Consider the following 19,386-nt stretch of genomic DNA (forward strand, 5'->3'; position numbering starts at 1 on the left):
TGCAACATTCGCACGGAGTTGATGTGAAGATGGTAGAGGAAGTCAGCGTAGGATGCTCCACCATTGGGACTCTTGTCCTCCACCAGGTGGCGCTGCAGGGCCTCCTCACAGGTATCACCTTGCTTCACCACCCACAGCTGAGACAGTGAGACACATGAGCTTGTCAGTAGTTACGAGTGGTGGCATTACCTGGCATAGATGATGCTGAGGTAACACAACCCTGCTAGTAACTGTCCCAACACCTCTACGCTGCTGTAGCGTCCATTTAGTTTCTAGTTTTCAAATTTAAACTAAACCTGACATTACATGAAAGCAGGATAATACAACACAACATCAGCTGTATAACCTTTGGCTTCAGCTACAGTGTGATGGTCTGCAGCTCACCTTGCGGGTGCAGGGCGCCCGGGAGTTCAGTGTGTTGATGAGGGATCGTATTCTGATAGATAGAGGGTTTTCCAGAGCTGGCAGCTTGGTCTGAAAATACACACACACACACACACACATATAAAGTAAAGTGTGAACCTGTCGGTGGTACAGTGTAATTCATGGCCTGTTAGAAACACAATATTTTCATTGAGCCTTGAGGCTGTTTAAATTGGCACAGCTAGGATCCTAGACAACTCACAACATCCATTACTTTGTGGTACAGTGCAGCACACACACAGGACACTGCAGTAAATCGTCTGCTCAGCTGAGAAAATCAGCGGCTGCAAACGTCCCCCCACTGATCAGCTCCTCCCAGGACAAGCAGCGTGCTGACCCATCAACCCATCACACCATGGACACTTTATCTTTGAACAGCTTCCATTAGGAAAAACACTACTTCTAAAAACGTCCATCAGCAGCCACTTGAACAGCTTCTTTCCAGAAGTAGTTTCACTTCTAAACAGTGGAGCAGACTGTGTCCCACCTCCACTGTTATATCAACAACCACTGCTCCACTTACAGTAACAGTCTCACTCTCATTTCAAATCCTAGGACATGTTTACATGCTACATTTAATCATGTACGACATAACCTGCTACTAATGTGATAGGTCATTTTGCACCGTCTGCATTATTCATTTCAAATATGATTCCCATTCCTTTCTCTGTAGCTAAATACATTTAAGTTTTGAATTAAATGCTCTTGTTATCTTTTAGGGTGTTTTATATCATTCTGCTCTGTTCTATTCTTTATTTTTCTGCTTATCTTACAGTATAAGTCGCCCTTGGGACGCTAACACTGAGACGTTTCTTTGTATGTTTGCACATTTAGCTAATAAATTATGATTCAATTAAATTAGTGTCATAAAAATAAAAAACAGCTGAGCTCTGTGGTGAGAGACATCAAGTCTTTTTCATCTCAGACCAGTTCCAATTCCCAATCACTCAATCACTTTCTTCTTCTCAATAAGATTGTTTTAACATTTCATCATATTTATATGCAAACAAATTCCAGTTCGTAGTTTATTTTTAAACACTTATTAATTCTTAACACTAGGGAACAATAAACAGCAGCTTTTGATGTTTCCATTAATTAAAATTAATGTGGAAAGTTTTCGTCTTACGTTTCCTTGAGGTCACATTTCTTTCTTTGTTGATTCTTTCACTACAATCAAGCTACATTTAGTTGTACTAGTACCATGACTGTATTAGTCTTTGTGTACTTTATCTTCATACCTACATCACACCCTTATCCTTACCTCTCCAGAGGGCAGGGAGGAAAAGCAGCTGATGTTAAAGAGCTCGACCAGGGTGCTTGTTGGAACTTGGGTGCCCACCCAGAGCAGTAGGGTGAGGGGTGCATGGACTAGATACAGGCCTCTGGGCTCGAGGCTGGCACCACAGCAACGCAGAGCCTCCTCTGGGTTTGGGGGGTTGGAGGGTTCAACTGACAGTGGCTACAGGTGACAAAGGAGAAACTCTATTATTATTACGTTGTAGTCGTCAAGACAAAGTCCTGTTGACTCATCATACTGACCAGAGGCAGCAGAAGAGGGTAGAAGTGAGTGGTGGTGCTGCACGTGTCCATGCTGAGCACCTGGCAGCGCTGCTGCATGCGCTGGTGGACAGAGCTCCTCAGACCCGGCAGCAGCACCTCGCTCTTCCTCAGACTGTTGATGTAAACAGGAAGAGCTCGCAGGTGCTGAGGCAGAACCAGCTATAGGACACACACAGAGTGGAGTATATATGGTAAAAAATATTTAGATTAATTCAGGGCGTCGTTAGATTTGAGATAATTAATATAAAGAAAAGGTTTGATATAACTAAATGAGGCTGATCTGAGGGTAAACTTGGTTTAAGGTAACAAAAATAGAGTTAAATCTTCCTGCTTTTTCTTTACAATTTAAAAAGGGCACATTTATATTTTGAAGTGTACAAATAAAACATTATACTTATAGAAGATAAATAAACTATGTTAGGTATTTTATGTTTAAAAACTTCACCTGTCCTGCAGATACAGAAGCAGAGCAGCAGTGTTTGCGGTAAGATGCCAACGCCTCTGTTGCCTCTGTCTGCAGTTCTTCTCTCAGTTCCTGCAGAGGACGTTCCAGCACTGCACAGTACACTAGACAAACACATCACAACACGCGTCGTCCTTTTAAAATCTATGAATTATTGTTTTGTATTATCTCTGTCAGAAAGAATAGAGCAAAACCTCTTTTGCTGTGGAGCTGAGTTCACAATATATCCAGTATGAGAACATCCGACTCATCTTAATTATGGTCTTGTTTGTTTATGTATTTTAGAAAATATTTTAGGTGTGTAATAGTAAAACAAATCTACTGATCTACAGCTCTTACTCTTCTTGCAATAGAAGCTGAGCAGCGTTTGAGCCTGGTAGTGCCGGAAAGTGTCCTGGAGCTGACGTGAGCATCGCAGTGTCAGGGTGTGAACCCTGGTCCTCATGTCACCTGTCTGGGTGCTGTAAGACAATACAGCCTGGGACACAGGAGGTGGGAGATGAGTGTTTTAGTTTTATTAATCACTGTCAAATGTCTGTGGCACAGTTGTTGTGTTGGAATCAGACAACACCTAAACAACACAAGTCATGGGTTTGTAAATTCAACACACTTCTGATGTTAACTGACCATAAACTCACCTGTATGGCTACACCTCTCGTCTCATCCAGAGCTCTGCTGTGTGCCAGCTCCACAGCCAGGGTTGTCTGCCAGTCAATGGTTGCCACGGCAACTCGGCCAGGACTCGGACCAGGGATAAACAGTCCGTAAGAGCCAGACACTCGCAGATCTGTAAGGGCGTGTACACATAGTGGAATCACTGGTGTTTTTGAGAAGATGCTGTTTGCATAATCCTGCTCAACACCTCTCACTCACCTTTGCTAACAAAAATCCTGAGCTCAGCCTTGTACCCTGTGTCTGTTTCTACAGTTCTCTTTATATCAGTGATGAAACGCTCCCTGTCCAATTCTCCCTGTAATACAAAAAACAAAAAACAATACAGTCTACAACAGAACAGTACTCATCTATATGCTCAGCATCATCATTTCATCAGAAAGTATTGCATTTATAGAGGTGCTACCCATATGTCAGTGTTACAATTTCACTTAATTAGTAATATAGGAATAGTTCGAAGAAACAGTTACACATATGCTGAGAGAGTTGGACATATGCTGATTCACTTTCTTGCCAAGATTTAGATGAGAAGCTGGTTTGCTTATCTTAAAACAAAAATTGGAAACAGGACAAAACAACCAGCTGCTTCACTGGAATAAATTCAAACCTCTGGCACCTTGAAAATTCACCAATTAATGTTGTATATCTTCCTAATTGAATCAGCACTAACACACTGATTGATTGGATTTTACTCTCTTTTCTGGTTGGCAATAATTTCACAGCTCAGAGCCAAAAAGCAGCATACAGACTTTATTTTGGTAAGTGAGTGAACAAATTACATATAATTAATTAAATTAGCTTAGTTAATTTGTTAACTTTATGGTCGCTTAAAGTGAGATTTGGCAGTGAAGAGATCCCGTCTAGCTGTGTTCTAATGTTTTCATACTTTCTGCTAAGAGTTGAATTGAGTTGAAAGATATTAAAGTGTTATCAAGATTCTCAGTTATATCTTGACAATAAAGTCTATTTTCCACAATGTGAAACTTCTCCTTTAACAAAAGACCACAACCATTTCCAGATGTGGGAGGAGCTGTTGATATACCTGTAAATGGCTGTACATGTGCAGCGCTCCACCTGTTAGATATGGAATATGCCCCGGCCAAGCGCCCCCAACATCCTGCTGGGAGAGGGCAAACAGGTGAACGCCGCAGCCCTGATGGATGCACTCCTTGGCCAATGAGATGGCTGCGTCTGATGGCTGGAAGATGGACTGGGAAATAAACAGATGTGGGAATTAATGCTAGTGTACAACTGCTGCTCAGTATACTGTATTTGTGCGCAGTGGGTTTAGTTGTTTGGTTAAGGTTGAAATTAAGACCAACGATGTGCGCTTGTGTTTTACATACCTTTGGTCTGTGGGACCCAAAGAACCCTGAGGATGTGTTTGTGTGTCCCATCTCTATGAGAGGGGCAGTATGGAAGATCAGCAGCTTGCCAGGACAATTTAGGGCCTACACACAAAGAACATGTAAGGTCCTTAAACAGCAACAGTGATTCATATTTTGTCTACAACGTGTTGGTGTAAAAAAGTTAGCAAACAAACATATAGGAGAGAAAAATGGAAATAAACTTTAAAGCAGAAAACTTGTGTAGAGATTACCAACCTGCAATACTGCTAGCCCTGCTTTGACAGGCAGCTCCATGGGAACTCCACTGGAGTCATCACAGTCTGAGCTAAACTGAGGAATTAACTGCAACACACTATAGACAGATGACAAGCAAATACTAATCAAACAAAGGGAAGAAATTATTTTCAAAGCAGCAAAAAAAAAAACACTTACACCTTCCTAAGTATTTCTCTTTGAAGCAATAAGAAAATAAATCCTCAATGCCTGATTTTAATGGTACATACAGTTTCAGGGTTTTATTACAAATGATAAATCAATATCAAATAAACCACTGTTTATTGTTTGCTTATAAGTCTACTTGTACTGTAGCTGCTGGGCTTTATTGAGTTAATGTGAGTTAATGCACAGAGACTCATCTGTCTGAAACAATGATCAGTCAACACATCTGTTACCTGCCGATACTGTCTATACAGTCTTTGAGGGACACCAGAAGCCCCTCCCTCACAGGTAGCTCCAGGTCTTCAGTCTCTGTAATGACCAGCATGTGTGGGCGGGACAGGGCAGGGCTGAGGTTGTACAGGTGGATCCTGCTGTCGTATGTCATCAAACCAACACGGACATCTGATAAGGCATCGCCTTCCTCCCTACACAAATGAATACAACATTAAAGATCGCCACATCATTGTTCCTGTGTTCCTTATAGACATTAGGATACTACTGAGCAGGCTTTGAGGAAGTGTGTGTGCATGTATAGCTCCATGGGAACATGTTTTACCTGTTCAGAGAGGTAAGCAGAGTGTGTATTTGTTGTGCTACAAACTCCAAATGTCCTCCTCTCAGTGCTGAGGCTGACACATCTATAGCTAGGAGCAGCGCAGCAGGTTCACCCTGAGGTAATATTTTCAAATTGGTTATACTGATGAACAAACATCTCAAATAGTCATTTCCAAAACAGGAATATTGTATTCCTGTTTTAGAAATGACTGTATTAATGTTGATAAAAGCAAAGTTGAAACTAACCTTGTGAGAGTTAAGTATTTCATATGACCCCATACTGAGCTCAGGCCTCCTGTCTTTATCAACCCGAACCCCGTCCACACCTTTGGTGGGCTGGTAGTGCTGCCACGGTACTGAGACACAAAAAAGGAGAACAAAGGCCATTACTATGACAGAACAGACTGTGTTAATTCAATAAAGTGGGAGGTTACCTACATACATATTACTCAGGAGCACTTTCAATAACAGCAGCTTAACAGAGACAACAATGTGGAAACAAGGCCTTATCAGCTCCAACAACCATCTTTGCTAGCATACTGACACTGAAGTTCAACTACAGTGGGGCCGTGTGCTTTACCTAAACACTCACTTACTCAATGTCAAGCCTCACCTTCACTGAGTTTACCACAGAAGGGGCAGTAAAACCGCTGCCCACAGTCCTGCCAGACCATTGCTGAGCACATGGAGGCTCCACACCACCCACAACCAGCAACACATTCAGACTCTTTACACATTGCGAGGGGCATCTAGAGGAAACAAAGACACACGTATATACATTAACATAACACACAATTTAACAAACAGCACATGCTTCTCTTTATCACTACATGTTGGTTTCATTTCAGTGAAAACATTTTGTATCTCTACTATTCATTTGGAGATCCTTGATTTATGTAGTGCCATTTATTTTTAAAGCTAAAAACCTACCTCTCCAGCATTTTGTTTTGTCAGAGGGGTGATGAGAGCTCCCACTGGCAAACGGCTGAGCAGGACGGCCTGTCCCTCACAGGGCACACAGTATGAGGTGGAACGGATTGCAAAAGGACTTGCATTACCTGCTCAGTAGAGATGAGGTCAGTGGCATGAGGGTCTCACTGCATTACCAAAGGCATGCCAAGCTTATTTTGCCTTAATTTGAACACGACACGCTTCAAGTCCTACTGAATAACTTCAGTGGGGAGAGGGGTTGTTATGCTGACAAAATGACTTGGTTAAACACTGATAAGGGTGTGCAACACAGAGCAAGCACGGACCATAATGAAACCAATCTTAGAGCTAAGATAAAGTTACTGACCATACAGAATTCATGATGAGACATTACATCACACATCCAGCATCCTGTGGTACAGGTACAGCCCTATATTCCTTTCATTTGATATCCCTATACATACTTAATGTCTAATTTAACCTTGATAATCAATAATGAATACAGTATTAGTCCGGTTTCAAGGCACTAAAACATTCTTGCGTAAGGACTATGTAGTTACTTAGATTTCACTCATAACGTATGCTGTATGTAATGTTCATGCATTATTAAGAATGCGATCTGTGTTATTCAGGGCTGTGTGTCTTTACCTCTGTCTTCCACTATGCAGGAAGTAGTTGCCAGAGGAGGAAGAGGAGAAAAAGGCTCTGAGATGAAGACTTTACCCTCCCACTCTGCCCTGTCTTCTGCCATCACCTTCACCTAGATAGAGAGACAGGGATGAAACCTTGTCAATCAGCAAGAGGTAAAGAGTAAATGTGTTATAAACGTGTTGCTAGAGACGCTACATTAGTAGCACTTAACTTCTAGCAGATAAACTTGCCTCCAGCTATTTTCCCAATATCTCAAACACTACTTTAATCCACAACGCACATTGGTGCCGTATGACATGTGTCACCTGATGCAGTGCTTTGCATTGCTGCCCATGTGTGTGTTGCCTTTTAAGAGTAAACGTGTGAAAGAAACAGGGCGGATAACAGACCTGCAGAGGAACCAGCTGCAGGAGTTAGTCAACACGAGTTACAAGACAAGAGAAGTTCATGGAGAGATTGAAAGAACTTACCGCACTGGGCAGCAGCTCAGGGTCGAGGCCATAACGAGACTCAGAGATAGGAGACTGTAAAGAGAATTTCTGGGTAAGATTCCTTTTTTTCCTGTAGATTTAATATATTTGCAGCAATACTGAGTCGAAAAAATATGAATTCCGTCTGAAGTATGTAAACCAAAACATTATGAATTATATTTTTCCTACAAATTTTTTGTGCTGAGGCTACATGCCAGTTACTTAAACTTGCAAAGTACATAGCCATCAGCTGTAACAGCTGTTTAACAGCTGTATTGTTTCGGGCTGGTGCGGAAACAACTCAATTGATTGACGGACAGAAACTGACAACAAATCAACATTTCTTATGTATATTTGACATTAACCTTTCTTTGTGGGCTAAAATAAAAACACAACAAACTGTGATGTCCATAATTCTCTATTGTGACGCAATATTATTTACTTTATTTAATCAAGAAAATGTAACTGAGGAAATAAATACTTGTGTCAGTGATAAGCTCTGCATTCATGAGTTTCAATCTGATGTTTCTCAAACCTGTGTGATGATTCTGTCCTGTGCAGTATTAGAAATAAAGTCACTTATGATTCCTGAGGAAAAAAACAGAAGAGTTTAGTAACAGAGGGTCGAATAGGACCAAAGAGAAAAGCCACAGTGTTATGGTGTCAACTAAGTTTTAAGTCAATCAGTCAAAGATGTACTGATTAGTATAATAACCGTAAACATATTGCTTATAAATAATTTTTAATATGTCTTCCTTATGGTATCATATTCTGTTGCTGATGTTGGAGCCTGAGCTACTTCATCTTTACATTACTTTGGATAAGTAGTAGTAAGTAATTTCCCTTATAGTATCAACTGCTGTGTGAAGCTCTGCAACGTGTGTGTAAGCATATAATGTACGTATTAGATATAAACCTACCTGTAGAGTGTGGTGACAGTGTACACTGGGGCTGCTGTTGGATAAGGGAGGAGGGTAGAGCAGCATGGTTGTAGATACTTCCAGCACTGACAGAGGACTCCGCATGTGTCCTCTCAAATGCAGGCTGGGGTGACTGTGGATTTCTTTCATTAACACAATGTCCAAATGATAAAGGGCTGAAGGGCAGATGTTTCTGAAGTGGTGACTGAGGACCATTTAGAGAACTCTGTTGTACGTATGGAGGTGAGAAAGGTGGCGATATTGCTTGGTAAGGGCTGTGAGGGGAGTAAAGTGACATTTGTTCAGGCTTGCAGTGCTGCATCTCCTCATGCATTACAGGGAGAGAACATGGAGGTATATTTCTTCCTTGGCTTGAAACTGGAACCATGGATGGAAGATGAGCATCCGGACTGATTTGCCGCACAGTGTGATCAGCATTATTGCTATAAATTATGTTGTTATTAGTGTTTTTTCTGGGCAAAAGAGTGGACAGGTCTCCGTGGAAGCCCTGGTTAGACACATGTAGGTTGTTGTAGCAGGATGTGTGGTCAGAAGGCGACCCCAGGCTGAGCTGCTGGAAGCTGGGCAGAGGACTGTAGAAGGGTCCTGGAGGTGAGGCTCTGATCATGCTGTTCTGGCCGGGTGTCTGGCTCTGATTGGCTGTGCGAACGTCCATCATTCTCCATAACCATCATTGATAGGCCTGTTTCTCCTTAGAGGCGGGACCTAAAGGAGCATCGCAAAAAATGACAGTAGGTGACTTAAAGTGGTGATGTGAGTCTCACAACAGGCCGAAATTCAACATGACAGCTGTTGTCAAAGAAATCTCAAGGTTAACAACATACAATAAAAAGCAATGCTTATCTTTCCGTGAGCTCTTACTGTTAAATATACCTCATGCTGTAAGCAAAGCAGGTAGCTGACCTAGCTCTGTCACATCTTGAATATAGCATTTAGCCTAACTACATCATCTAAACACACCGCTAAGAGAGCAGATTGTTTATAAGTCAATATGTCTACTTAACTGTTCTGTTCAATAGGTTTTGTGTAACGTTGGCTAGTTTGCTAATATTAGCCCACTACATATCGGTTCCCTAATGATGGATGTGAAAGACTTGATATATTGGTTGCTAGCTAACGTCACACTGCATCTTTAAACAGAGAGGAAACATCAGAAAGGCCAAACTGATAAAAAACAACCTTAGTTAAGTAATAAAAGATTAAACTGGACCTTTAGACGTCAATGAAAACAGCGGGGTTTTCGTGAATGAACGGTAACATTAGTAACACTAACGTTGTCATTTCCCACTGCAGCGACGGAAGTGAAGCTCTTTAAAGCGAACTTAACAGTTTGCTCCTCTTTTTGTTTTATTAAAATTAAGCCCACGCTAGTTAATAAAACCTATAACATCTTTAGCGGCTTCGTGATAAACCTGAGTCTTGGAGCAACGGTGTCGTCAGGTGTGCGTCAATTACGTCAAAGCACTTCCGTTTCCGTTTGTTTATGTCAAAATAAAAGTCTGTACTACACAAAAAAATAAAGTTGTGATACATCACTGCTGTGAATAACAGCTTTTTTCTTTGTACACATATTTATAATAATGAAATAATATTACTTTATGTCTAATATTCTAGATAGATTATTTTCTAAGGACAATGGTTAGTTAATGAAAATAGCATTTTAGTAGCGACACAGTTCTGCTGCCTCAGAAGTTTGACTTATGATGTCCAAATTCCTTTTTTTATAATAGTTTTATGCTTTTACATTATTACACTGAATGTGACTTTACAGCTAATGTTGTTAATCATCATCATCATCATCCGAGTACAAACAGTAGGGTTGTAGCACAGCTGGTCTTTGGATCCCTAATCACTACAATTTCAATGTTTTCTACTTTCTTAACAAATTACTAATTTTTTTCCTAAGAGATAAATTGGAGCACTAATTCTGGCATTTTATTACTTGTAAACACAAAATCAAACATAAGGCCAGTATATAAAACAAAATACTGTACTCCAGATAACTTGGTTACAGTGTGTAAAACAACAGTTTCAAAAACATACAGTTGTTATACAGTTAAATTTGTGTAACAGGATTTCACAGAAATGCAACAACAGGTTTTCTGATTAAGACAGAAATTAAAAGAGACCCAACGGGGAATCAAATAAAATGCTGAAGTTAATGGAGAAGAGGAAACTTCTGAAAAAAGGTTTTGCTACTGGAAACATGTCTGCTCTACCACAGCTGCTGAAAACATACAGTACTCTGATGTGGCTCTATTTGCTCAGACATGTAACTGTTTCTGAAAACAGCCTGTGAAGAACCGCTTCTTTCCAGTGCAGTGATCCTGTTTCTGACATAGTCCTTTACTCCTTTCCACGTACGGCTCTTCAGTGCTACGGGTTCAGCCTCAAGACACTGAACACAGTCATCTTTCTGTGGAACCTTGTGTCCTTGGATGAAACTCATCATGTGTCTTTCCACAGCATGAACCTCTGCTTCCCCCCATTTATGTTTGTCCTTATTTTGGGGGCCTGTGAGAGGGAAAAGAGAAACAAATGATGTTATGACAACGTCAGTCACAAGGAAACAATATAAAGAAATCCTCTGCATAATTTTCTCTAACATCACAGATAATGCTTCTGTGTCAGTGAGATTTACTAAAAACTAATTTAGATTTACTGAGTGTCTGGAACACAAACAACCCACCAACACCTCACTGAAACAAGCAAGGAAACTAAATCCTGGCTGTAAATCAATATATCATCTGATTTCATGTATGTTTATAAAACATCTAGTTTGTCAACATTTAATTTTTGTTTCACTGCTGTGTAATTTATAGACGCAGATCAGTCACGTGTCAGCCAATTACTGTAGTCATAGAGAGTATGTTTATTTATAAAACAGTTCACTGTTCTGTCAAGTCTTTAGCAACAGTCATTATCATCAGGTCTTAAGAGGAAATATGTGCATCCGTCAATTTGAAGTGGCTCCAAATTTACAAACAGAAAAGACTGGTAATGACCAACACTACCTTTTTCCCTGGGTTGAGACTTTGGAGGTGCAGTCATGTGGGCCTTGGTGGTGCGTTTTTGTTTCACCTGCTGAGGCCTGTTTCTGTTTGTGGTTACAGCCTTGGGAGAGACGCCCTGTCTTTCCAGTGCAGTGATCCTGTTTCTAACGTAGTCCTTTACACCTTTCCAAGTACGGCTCTTCAGTGCATGTGGCTCTGCCTCAAGACACTGAACACAGTCATCTTTCTGTGGGACCTTGTGTCCTTTAATGAAACTCATCATGTGTTTTTCCACAGCATGAACCTCTGCTTCCCCCCATTTATGTTTGTCCTTATTTTTGGGGCCTGCAAGAGTGAAAAGAAAAACAAATGATGTTATGACAACTTCAGTCACAAGTGAGCAATATATAGAAATCCTCAACAAGCTTTGTGGTTGCTTGGTTTTGCAGAAATAATCTTTTATAGTATGGCCAACTAAAAAAAATACATACATAACAAGTCAATGTATTATTTCATGAATACAAGCAAAAAAATAAAAAATAGAGATTTCACATCTATGCACATTTTAAGTTCTCTTCCTGTTCAGTGTAATTTGCAGATCAGTTGCGTGTCAGTCCATCACTGTAGACATAGAGAGTACGTTCAGTTCCCAACAGTCGCTCTTAGCAGGTCTTTAGAGGAAAGCGTTACAGTTACTGTTGAAACAGCTTTGTGTATTCCGTAAATCTGCCAAGGTGACCCAAAATGTACCAAAAGAAAAGGAAAGACAATTATTAATCGCTATCACTACCTTTTTCCTTTGGTTGAACAGATTTTGGAGGTGTAGTCATGTGGGCCTTTGTCCTGCTTGGTTTCTCATGTTTTTGTTTCACATGCTCAGGCCTGTTTCTTTTTGTGGATAAAGCCTTGCTAGACCCGCTCTGTCTTTCCAGTGCAGTGATCCTGTTTCTCACGTAGTTTTTTACACCCTTCCATGTACGGCTCTTCAGTGCATGTGGCTCAGCCTCAAGACACTGAAAGCAGTCACTTTTCTGTGGAACCTTGTGTCCTTGAATGAAACTCATCATGTGCCTTTCCACAGCACGAACCTCTGCTTCCTTCCATTTCTTTTTGTCCATATGTTCAGAACCTTTGAGAGGAAAAAACAGAAATATAGCTCTTATTGAATATTCTTTGTCAAAGTGACAGACAAAGAAATTGATCAAAAGACTTACAGGGAACCTTTACTACCTTTGTTTCTGGATTTTACTGTCTTCTTTGTGTCTCCATATGCTTCATTCACTTGGCTGGTGAACAGTTTATGTGGCCCCTGGTCTCCTTGAATTTCTCCATTGTCCACATTGTGGAAGCCTGTGAGGGGGAAAATATATACAGTATATAAGAAATATAATATAAATAATTCCTGGGAATAAAGATTCCTCAACATAACCAATTGCTTTCGTTTTGTGGACAAGTATGACTGAACATTAGGTAAAGGCAGATCTTACATACTGTACCACTGTTGTCACAGCTACACTCATCACATTTTCATTTTATGATTTTGAGGTTATTCTTTTCATCTGAGCTAAATTAATAATTTGTGCATTCAGAAACGGTCATATAATGCACTGGTTCCACTAGGATTTAAACTATGTGGCTGCTCAAAAGGTAAGTTAAATCCTGTTCCTTTCTCACTAATGTAAAGCGGAGCACTTTAGTATTTTGATATTTGCACTTAATCTAAATGTTAAAAACAAGAAAATACCTCCAGAGATCATTTCCATATCATCCAGCTCAAGGTCGCTGTTCTGACGTAGGGCTTGGACTTGATTATTAGGCCCTAAAATCTGATAGGCCTCATTTTCATCCAGGTTCATCAGCTGTAGCATTTTTCCATAATGCCTCTGCATCTTTCTCAGTGTCAGCGCTTCAGGGTTTTTAGCACCACATTCCTTGACATAGATTCCAATGCTTTGTGTCCCGCTGTAGGCAGACAGTGCGCTTGGTCGTGCAAAGAGAAAAGGATTCTGACTGGGGATATCGCATTTCTCACGAACGTCTAGGAGAAGCTCCAAAGCTGACACAAATGAGGGTTTTAGTATAACAGGCACCATTCTCCCATTGGTTCCTCGTATGTCAACTCTAGTGAACACGCTACACATGGTTCTTTCCAAATCTGAGACAGATATGTCCATGTCATCAAGAACGTCTGACTTTTTCCGTGACAGAAATTGAGATATCTGGATTGATGATACTTCTAGTCCTTTCCTCCTGTTGAAAAGCACAGTTCGAGCAAGTATTGCTTTGGTCAGAGCAGAGTAGTTTTCTGCAGAAGGGGTCTGTCGAAGTTGTTTCTCAGCAAGAAGATGAGCGTTCTCCACATGGAAATACAGGCGCTTTACATCTTGAACGAGCGGCACCTTCTTATCTGTGATCAACTTTGTTTCTTTTAACGTTGTTAATGCACCTGAAGAAATGAGCTTATTCCACTTCTTCTCGTACATACCCAGGAATTTGCGCGCAGACTTTGCGAGACTGTCATCACCACGCTTCACCGCGTTATCCTTAACAATACTACAGGCCTTCTGTAGATGGTAGCCAAGCTTGAGGGCCAGTGAGGGGATCCTGTATGTTTTGCTTTCTGAGTCATAGCCTGCCAGGACGTTCACTGCGGACACCACATGTCGGAAGCTTGAGAGGTAAAAGAATTCCTCCAGATTCTTCAGAGGGGTCGTTTTTGCAGCTTCGAGCACAAGTCGCCCTAAATGCCGAAGGTTTTGTTTTATATAGCCTTGCTTCTTCGCATCAGCTCCATAATAATTAAACATCTGCTCTCCAAACTGCAAGATAAGCTTGTCCTTTATGATAGCCTGTGTCACATCATCGTATATCATTCCACAGAGAATGCTCTTAAAACCATCACTTATTCCAATGTCTCCCAAAGCTTCTAGCACACACTGCACTGTTATTGACTTTCTTCCAATCCGTTTTTCATTTTGACTCTTTTGTGACTTTTTTTCTGGGCATTTTGTTAAATGTTTGAAAAAAAACTTCTTCCGATATAGACCACGACAGTAAAGACAATGAATGAAGTCTGTGGCTTTTGTATCTTTCTTAGGTCTCTTTCGGACAGCAAGCTGTCCCTTCCCCGTTTTCAAAACCTCTTTGTTATGTGCAAAGTTCCCTTCATTTATTAGCTTGTTCCATATATTGAATCTTTCTCTTGATTTTTTGGGATACTGAAATGCAGCTGCAACCTCTGCTTTGTCGCTGTGCATTCTCTCTAAATGCCGTGCCATTTTAGTTAGTGACCGAGAGCAAAACAAACAGTAATTCCTCTTGTGGGAATCATCTTTTGAATTTAAAGTTTGTAACACTACAGCTTCAGAGGAGCTTTCAGAGGAGTTCAACTCATCAGTTGTGCGTATCTTCTTAGTAGGACTGACACCTTTGTCCTTAAGCAAAGAACTTTCTGATTTTGCTCTCTTTTTACTTGACAAAGTAGGACTTTGGTCCCCGGAGTTTGAGCAATCGCTGTGACTTGATTCATCTGATAAGTGTCCATCACTGTCAGATGGGCAATCCATGGCATCATCATCATTATCATCACTGGGAGGTGCATAAACAGAATCAATGTCATCGTCTGACTTGGCTGAGGCATTTTCCTTTTCCAGGAAAACAAGACACACATACACAAAAAAAGAAGAAAATAATTAAATGTAGAAATATGTTGAATTACAGGGTTTCTAGCACGCTTGTGAAAATAACAATTTAGTCAGTCTACTCTTGTTTGTAGCAACAATAGCTATTGTGACTACTAACACAACGCATACCATAATGCAATGTAGAAAATTATTAAGAAAATATTGAACTGTTGACAGTGTAATCATAAAGTTTGTAACTTCTGTACTGTGATATCTGACAAACCTTCACAATTAAGTGCCCTCTAACTTATCATTTGTCAATTGTATTAACCTGCCTCATTTGCTCATATTCTGTTAAATTCTTGGTTTGATTAAAGTTTTCTGTCCGACAGGCATTATTTTTATGTTTTAACTTTAAACAACACTGAAAGCACAGAACACCTACATAAATGATTTTTGTTTGACCTAGAGACAAGAGGCAAACTAAATTCAAATATTTGATGAAAACAAAAACAAAAACAAAGAGCAATACAAGCAACTACCTCAGGTTCCCCTGTGGACATTTGATCCTCCGACACATCAGAGATCTCTTGTTCTTGCTCATCATAGAATGCAGATGATGAACTACCTTCTGAAAAAACTGAATGTGACTGAAAAACAAAACAAGACAGACAATTTTAAAAATAAAAATAAATCGCAGTTATATAAAAACAACCTAAATGAACAGAAATATTGATGTAATCAGCTCGGTGCTACAACCTCGTCTGCGGACTGATCTTGCTGTGCGTCACTGGTCTTTGTTTGGTCACACTGAGATGAAGCAGACTAAAAGTGGGGAAAATTCTGTTTTATATTTTTGCATGAGTTGTTGTCCATCATTTGCAGATGAAACTGTATTAAAAAAACTACCTCAACAGCTGTGATTGGAGAATCCTCACCACTGCTTTCATCTTGGGGTTCTGATGCCAGCTTAATGAGGGGACAGAATGATGTTACTGTGTATGATTGTATACAGTAATCTGTGTAACAGGTAATTCAGGACTTTTTAATTATAACTTTAAACTTAATGCACTTACAAGTTTATCCATCTCCTCCAGTTGTTGAAGGAGTTGTTCACGCTGACGTAACAATGCTGTGCGTCGTCCCTCACTGCTGACCTAAATAAATAAATATATAAATAAAAAATTTAAGTAACAAACAAAGTAAAATTCCTACTTTGCTGGAAATGTGCACTTTATGTTTTGCTTTGCTAATGGAAATCACTTGCAGATAACTGGTTCAAAGTGAGTATACCACTGGAAAAAAACTCTTTAGCAAACAACCTTGAAAAAAACTAGACGAGTGAACTAAACTTTGTTCTGTAATTGATTTTGGAATTTGCTTTCCTCACCTGTGGAGTGGTGTTTCCCTCTTGCTCGTTGTTAGGATGAGCAGTTATATCAGGAATAGATTTGTCTACAGCTCCTGGGAAAAAGACAAGTGACATGACAGGGTAAGAGACAACATCGATGGGGACAGTACTGTAATAACATCTTTTTTCTTTTATTGTGTCCACATGGAGTCGAAACACATATGGTGTGAACATTATTTTGCACTAAGGGCAAAAACTTTCCCAACTTTTTACCAGGCATAGTGCCAGCACTTAAAGGGGATTGAATTGTGCAACCTCAGTGGCAGAGTATTATGTTTTTCGACATCCCAAACCTCTGACGCTGGAGTTGATGAGCAACAACTACCAATCAAGCCACTGTGGCCCCACTGAAAGCTGAAACATCAGCTTATTTATTGAGGCAAATAATGGTCATAAAGATCAGAATCTTATGCAAAACTAAGTCAATTGTTTTAATGTTACACTTCAATATCATTGAATTTGTATTACGGAAATACTTTACTTTGAAAATCATCCATTTGAATAAATGTGAACTGAATTTCCCTCTAATTGAGATATTAAGTAAAAACAATCTGATCAGTCAAACTGGCCTAGTACAATTCAGACATAATATCAGATATACACATCCAGGATAGGCAACAAATAACACATAACAAACACTCCAGTGCAACAAAGGCAGCTTACCCCTGCTGTGTGATGAAGGTGTCCACTGAGGCTGCTCCTGAGAAGAAGATGAGGCATTGCAAGTATATCCTGCAAAACCAGCAGATTCCACATTTGCTCCTTCAAAAGGAGCTTGAGATCTACTCACACGTCGCCCACATGATGGCAGGCTTGTGGGTAAATTTTGAAATCCATTTGGTAAACCCTGATTTGTTACTGGAGGTTGAAATGATGCTTTATAAGGAGAGTGGGTTGAGAGGAAAGGTAAATGTTGGGGTTGTAGTCCTTGTTGTTGTGGAAAAGATGGCTGGGGTACAATTTTACCTGGGTTTGCGGTTAGTGGCATAGATGAACCGTGACAGCTTTGTTGATTAAAAGACATGGTGTTGGAGGTACTTGGGATAACAGTGTTAGTGAACAACGTGGTAGATGATGGATTGTTGCTAAGGTGAGACTTTTTGAACATATTAGAGTGATGAGTGTTGTTTCCAGATGTTAATGTTCCAACGCTGCTCACACAGCTCTGACTTGACACCTGAAGGGGGTCGTAGCAGTGTCTCTGGTCAGAAGAAGAACCAAGGCTGAGATGCTGAGAGTCAGTTGGTGTGTTGAGGAGGGGATCTCTGTGTAGAAGTTGTGGACCAGCCATTCTGGTTCACCCACGACTGGCAGGGAATGTGACTCTTATTTGTTGTTAGGTTGTCCATCATTCTCCATAACCATCAGCATTGGTTTGAGTCTATTCTATTTCTTCTGAGACAGGTCCCTGCAAAGCAAAACACCATGTCACCAGCTGATTATTAGTTTTCAAAGTCCAGAGTGATGTTTTATTCAAGTAAAATATTTAGTTGACATTAATAATAGAGGTAAGAAAGACAAACTAATGAAGCAATTGAGACAAAGAAAAGCAGCAACTACTATCAAGCAGCTGCAAGATAATATTTGAAATAGTTTGACTGGTTATGCTTAAAAATGAAAATTTTTATTAGACACTTGAATTTCCTTCAAATTAGATTAATAATAACAAATTACTTCCACTACTAACTATATTAGACTAATAGTTTTGGCTTGAAACAGGATTTACAATAAAATGATGCATTGCTCACACTGATAGCACAGAACATGTGTTTCTGAAAACAAATGTCCTTTCTCTGGTTATTCTACAGATCTCATGTGGACACTTTCCATAGGCATCACATTAAACTTTATTAAATTAAAATTAAATTAAAAAATTAAAGCTGCCTGGCAAGTCGTTGCCCTTTGTTGTCCCAGATCATTTCACACTTCTAGTTCGCAATGTATTATATACATTTATTTACAAATTATTATTTTTCACATAACTTCCGTATCAGTTTATCACTGCATTACTATGTCTCTAAGCTAGCTGAGGCTTTGGCTAACAACAACTAGCAAACATAACATTGGCGTTACGTGAATTAGCTAGGTGCTAACACGCTCAGCTGTGAAAGTTTGGAAGTAATCATATAAGTGACAACGACAAGTCTAAAAAAAGAAACGTATCTGCAGAAATCACATCTTACTTTTAGTAAAATGCTTGAACGTAAGAAACAGACCTGCGGACATCACCGGAAACAGCAACCGTTGTTTACCTCGTGTCGGTCGCTCTTCCGCTGACGCAAACAAAACACTTCCGCTTCGGTTTTCAAAATAAGAGGGTTATTGCTGCACATGTCAAACATATTGAAACTTTTATAAAAAAGAAACTTGTTAAAAATAAACAATAAAGCCAGTGGGGAAAAAAAAACATCCTTTAATATATTTAATACATACAGTCAAAGCCTTGCACTCCTAAGCCACAACTTAGTTGAACATCCCATTAGACAACATAACTTTTAGTAGTTTTAAAAATAAAATAAACAACTGCTAGAAGACAATTGATGCCATAACCACGAACTCATGCAAGCTGCTGTTTATGCATAGTGCAACTTTTTTGTTTTCGATTAGTTTAACACATCCTATGTGTCTTCTCCTGTTAGTCTAGTGTTGCTCTATCACTGTGCTTTGTGTATTTAACTGTGACCTGCCAGTGAACTGGAGACGCAAATTAGCTTTAAGCTATATCTGGTACAACATCGTGGCAAAATGCATGTTTAAAACTGTCGACTTAGCCCCTCACAAATAGATTTAAAAAAAAATGTATTTAACCGACGCAAAATTTGAGAGAATACAGTGGGAAAGAGTCAGTTCAAATTGGCACAGATGTTTTATAGTAGTTTTCAAAAAACGGTAATTTGTTAACTTGTC

The 19,386-nt window shown here is 39.8% G+C and overlaps 2 protein-coding genes across 5 annotated transcripts in view; both read right to left on the reverse strand.

Moving 5' to 3' along the window:
* si:dkey-13n15.2 (protein transport protein Sec24C) overlaps positions 1–10,263 on the reverse strand; it is a 10,594-nt gene extending 331 nt beyond the window's left edge. Inside the window, exons 1-21 of one of the 2 annotated variants that reach the window (XM_026343210.1) lie at positions 9,726–10,263; positions 8,432–9,157; positions 8,047–8,099; positions 7,512–7,565; positions 7,039–7,150; positions 6,391–6,518; positions 6,074–6,209; positions 5,707–5,816; positions 5,462–5,574; positions 5,139–5,330; positions 4,723–4,819; positions 4,465–4,569; positions 4,161–4,328; positions 3,320–3,416; positions 3,085–3,233; positions 2,786–2,924; positions 2,429–2,550; positions 1,963–2,142; positions 1,685–1,882; positions 385–474; positions 1–137 (exon numbers count right to left, since the gene is read on the reverse strand). The exon at positions 1–137 is cut by the window's left edge and continues 331 nt beyond it. In XM_026343210.1, the coding sequence (XP_026198995.1) occupies positions 1–137; positions 385–474; positions 1,685–1,882; positions 1,963–2,142; positions 2,429–2,550; positions 2,786–2,924; positions 3,085–3,233; positions 3,320–3,416; positions 4,161–4,328; positions 4,465–4,569; positions 4,723–4,819; positions 5,139–5,330; positions 5,462–5,574; positions 5,707–5,816; positions 6,074–6,209; positions 6,391–6,518; positions 7,039–7,150; positions 7,512–7,565; positions 8,047–8,099; positions 8,432–9,110 (3,059 nt within the window). In that variant the 5' untranslated portion in view covers positions 9,111–9,157; positions 9,726–10,263. Of the gene's footprint in view, positions 138–384; positions 475–1,684; positions 1,883–1,962; positions 2,143–2,428; positions 2,551–2,785; positions 2,925–3,084; positions 3,234–3,319; positions 3,417–4,160; positions 4,329–4,464; positions 4,570–4,722; positions 4,820–5,138; positions 5,331–5,461; positions 5,575–5,706; positions 5,817–6,073; positions 6,210–6,390; positions 6,519–7,038; positions 7,151–7,511; positions 7,566–8,046; positions 8,100–8,431; positions 9,158–9,662 lie in introns of both variants that reach the window. The other variant, XM_026343209.1, reaches the window with a different exon arrangement.
* A 108-nt stretch (positions 10,264–10,371) lies between these two features.
* On the reverse strand, positions 10,372–18,743 carry LOC113150625. Of its 3 annotated transcripts, none has more exons than XM_026343207.1 (12): positions 18,696–18,743; positions 17,143–17,887; positions 16,459–16,532; positions 16,145–16,225; positions 15,978–16,037; positions 15,828–15,893; positions 15,611–15,718; positions 13,190–15,089; positions 12,676–12,795; positions 12,236–12,574; positions 11,467–11,790; positions 10,372–10,966 (listed from the first exon to the last, which is right to left on the reverse strand). In XM_026343207.1, exons 2-12 carry the CDS (start codon positions 17,768–17,770, stop codon positions 10,668–10,670), a joined length of 3,999 nt encoding a protein of 1,332 aa, XP_026198992.1. In that variant the 5' UTR covers positions 17,771–17,887; positions 18,696–18,743; the 3' UTR covers positions 10,372–10,667. The 3 variants fall into 3 exon arrangements, with proteins under 3 accessions (XP_026198992.1, XP_026198991.1, XP_026198993.1); XM_026343206.1 differs by having other exon boundaries at positions 18,663–18,726; XM_026343208.1 differs by having other exon boundaries at positions 10,749–10,966; positions 11,534–11,790; positions 18,663–18,726.
* Positions 18,744–19,386: the final 643 nt, after the last annotated feature.

The sequence above is a fragment of the Anabas testudineus genome, chromosome 9 (assembly GCF_900324465.2).
Source record: "Anabas testudineus chromosome 9, fAnaTes1.2, whole genome shotgun sequence".
NCBI classification, from domain to species: Eukaryota; Metazoa; Chordata; class Actinopteri; order Anabantiformes; family Anabantidae; genus Anabas; species Anabas testudineus.

Coding starts and splice junctions, on each gene's coding strand:
- LOC113150625 (XM_026343207.1), bottom strand. CDS start 17,770: ATGGCTGGTCCACAACTTCTACACAGAGATCCCCTCCTCAACACACCA. Junction 15,090..15,610: donor TGTCCACAGGGGAACCTGAG/GTAGTTGCTTGT, acceptor TTCCTGGAAAAG/GAAAATGCCTCAGCCAAGTC. Junction 10,967..11,466: donor GTCTCAACCCAGGGAAAAAG/GTAGTGTTGGTC, acceptor TCCCTCTCACAG/GCCCCCAAAATAAGGACAAA.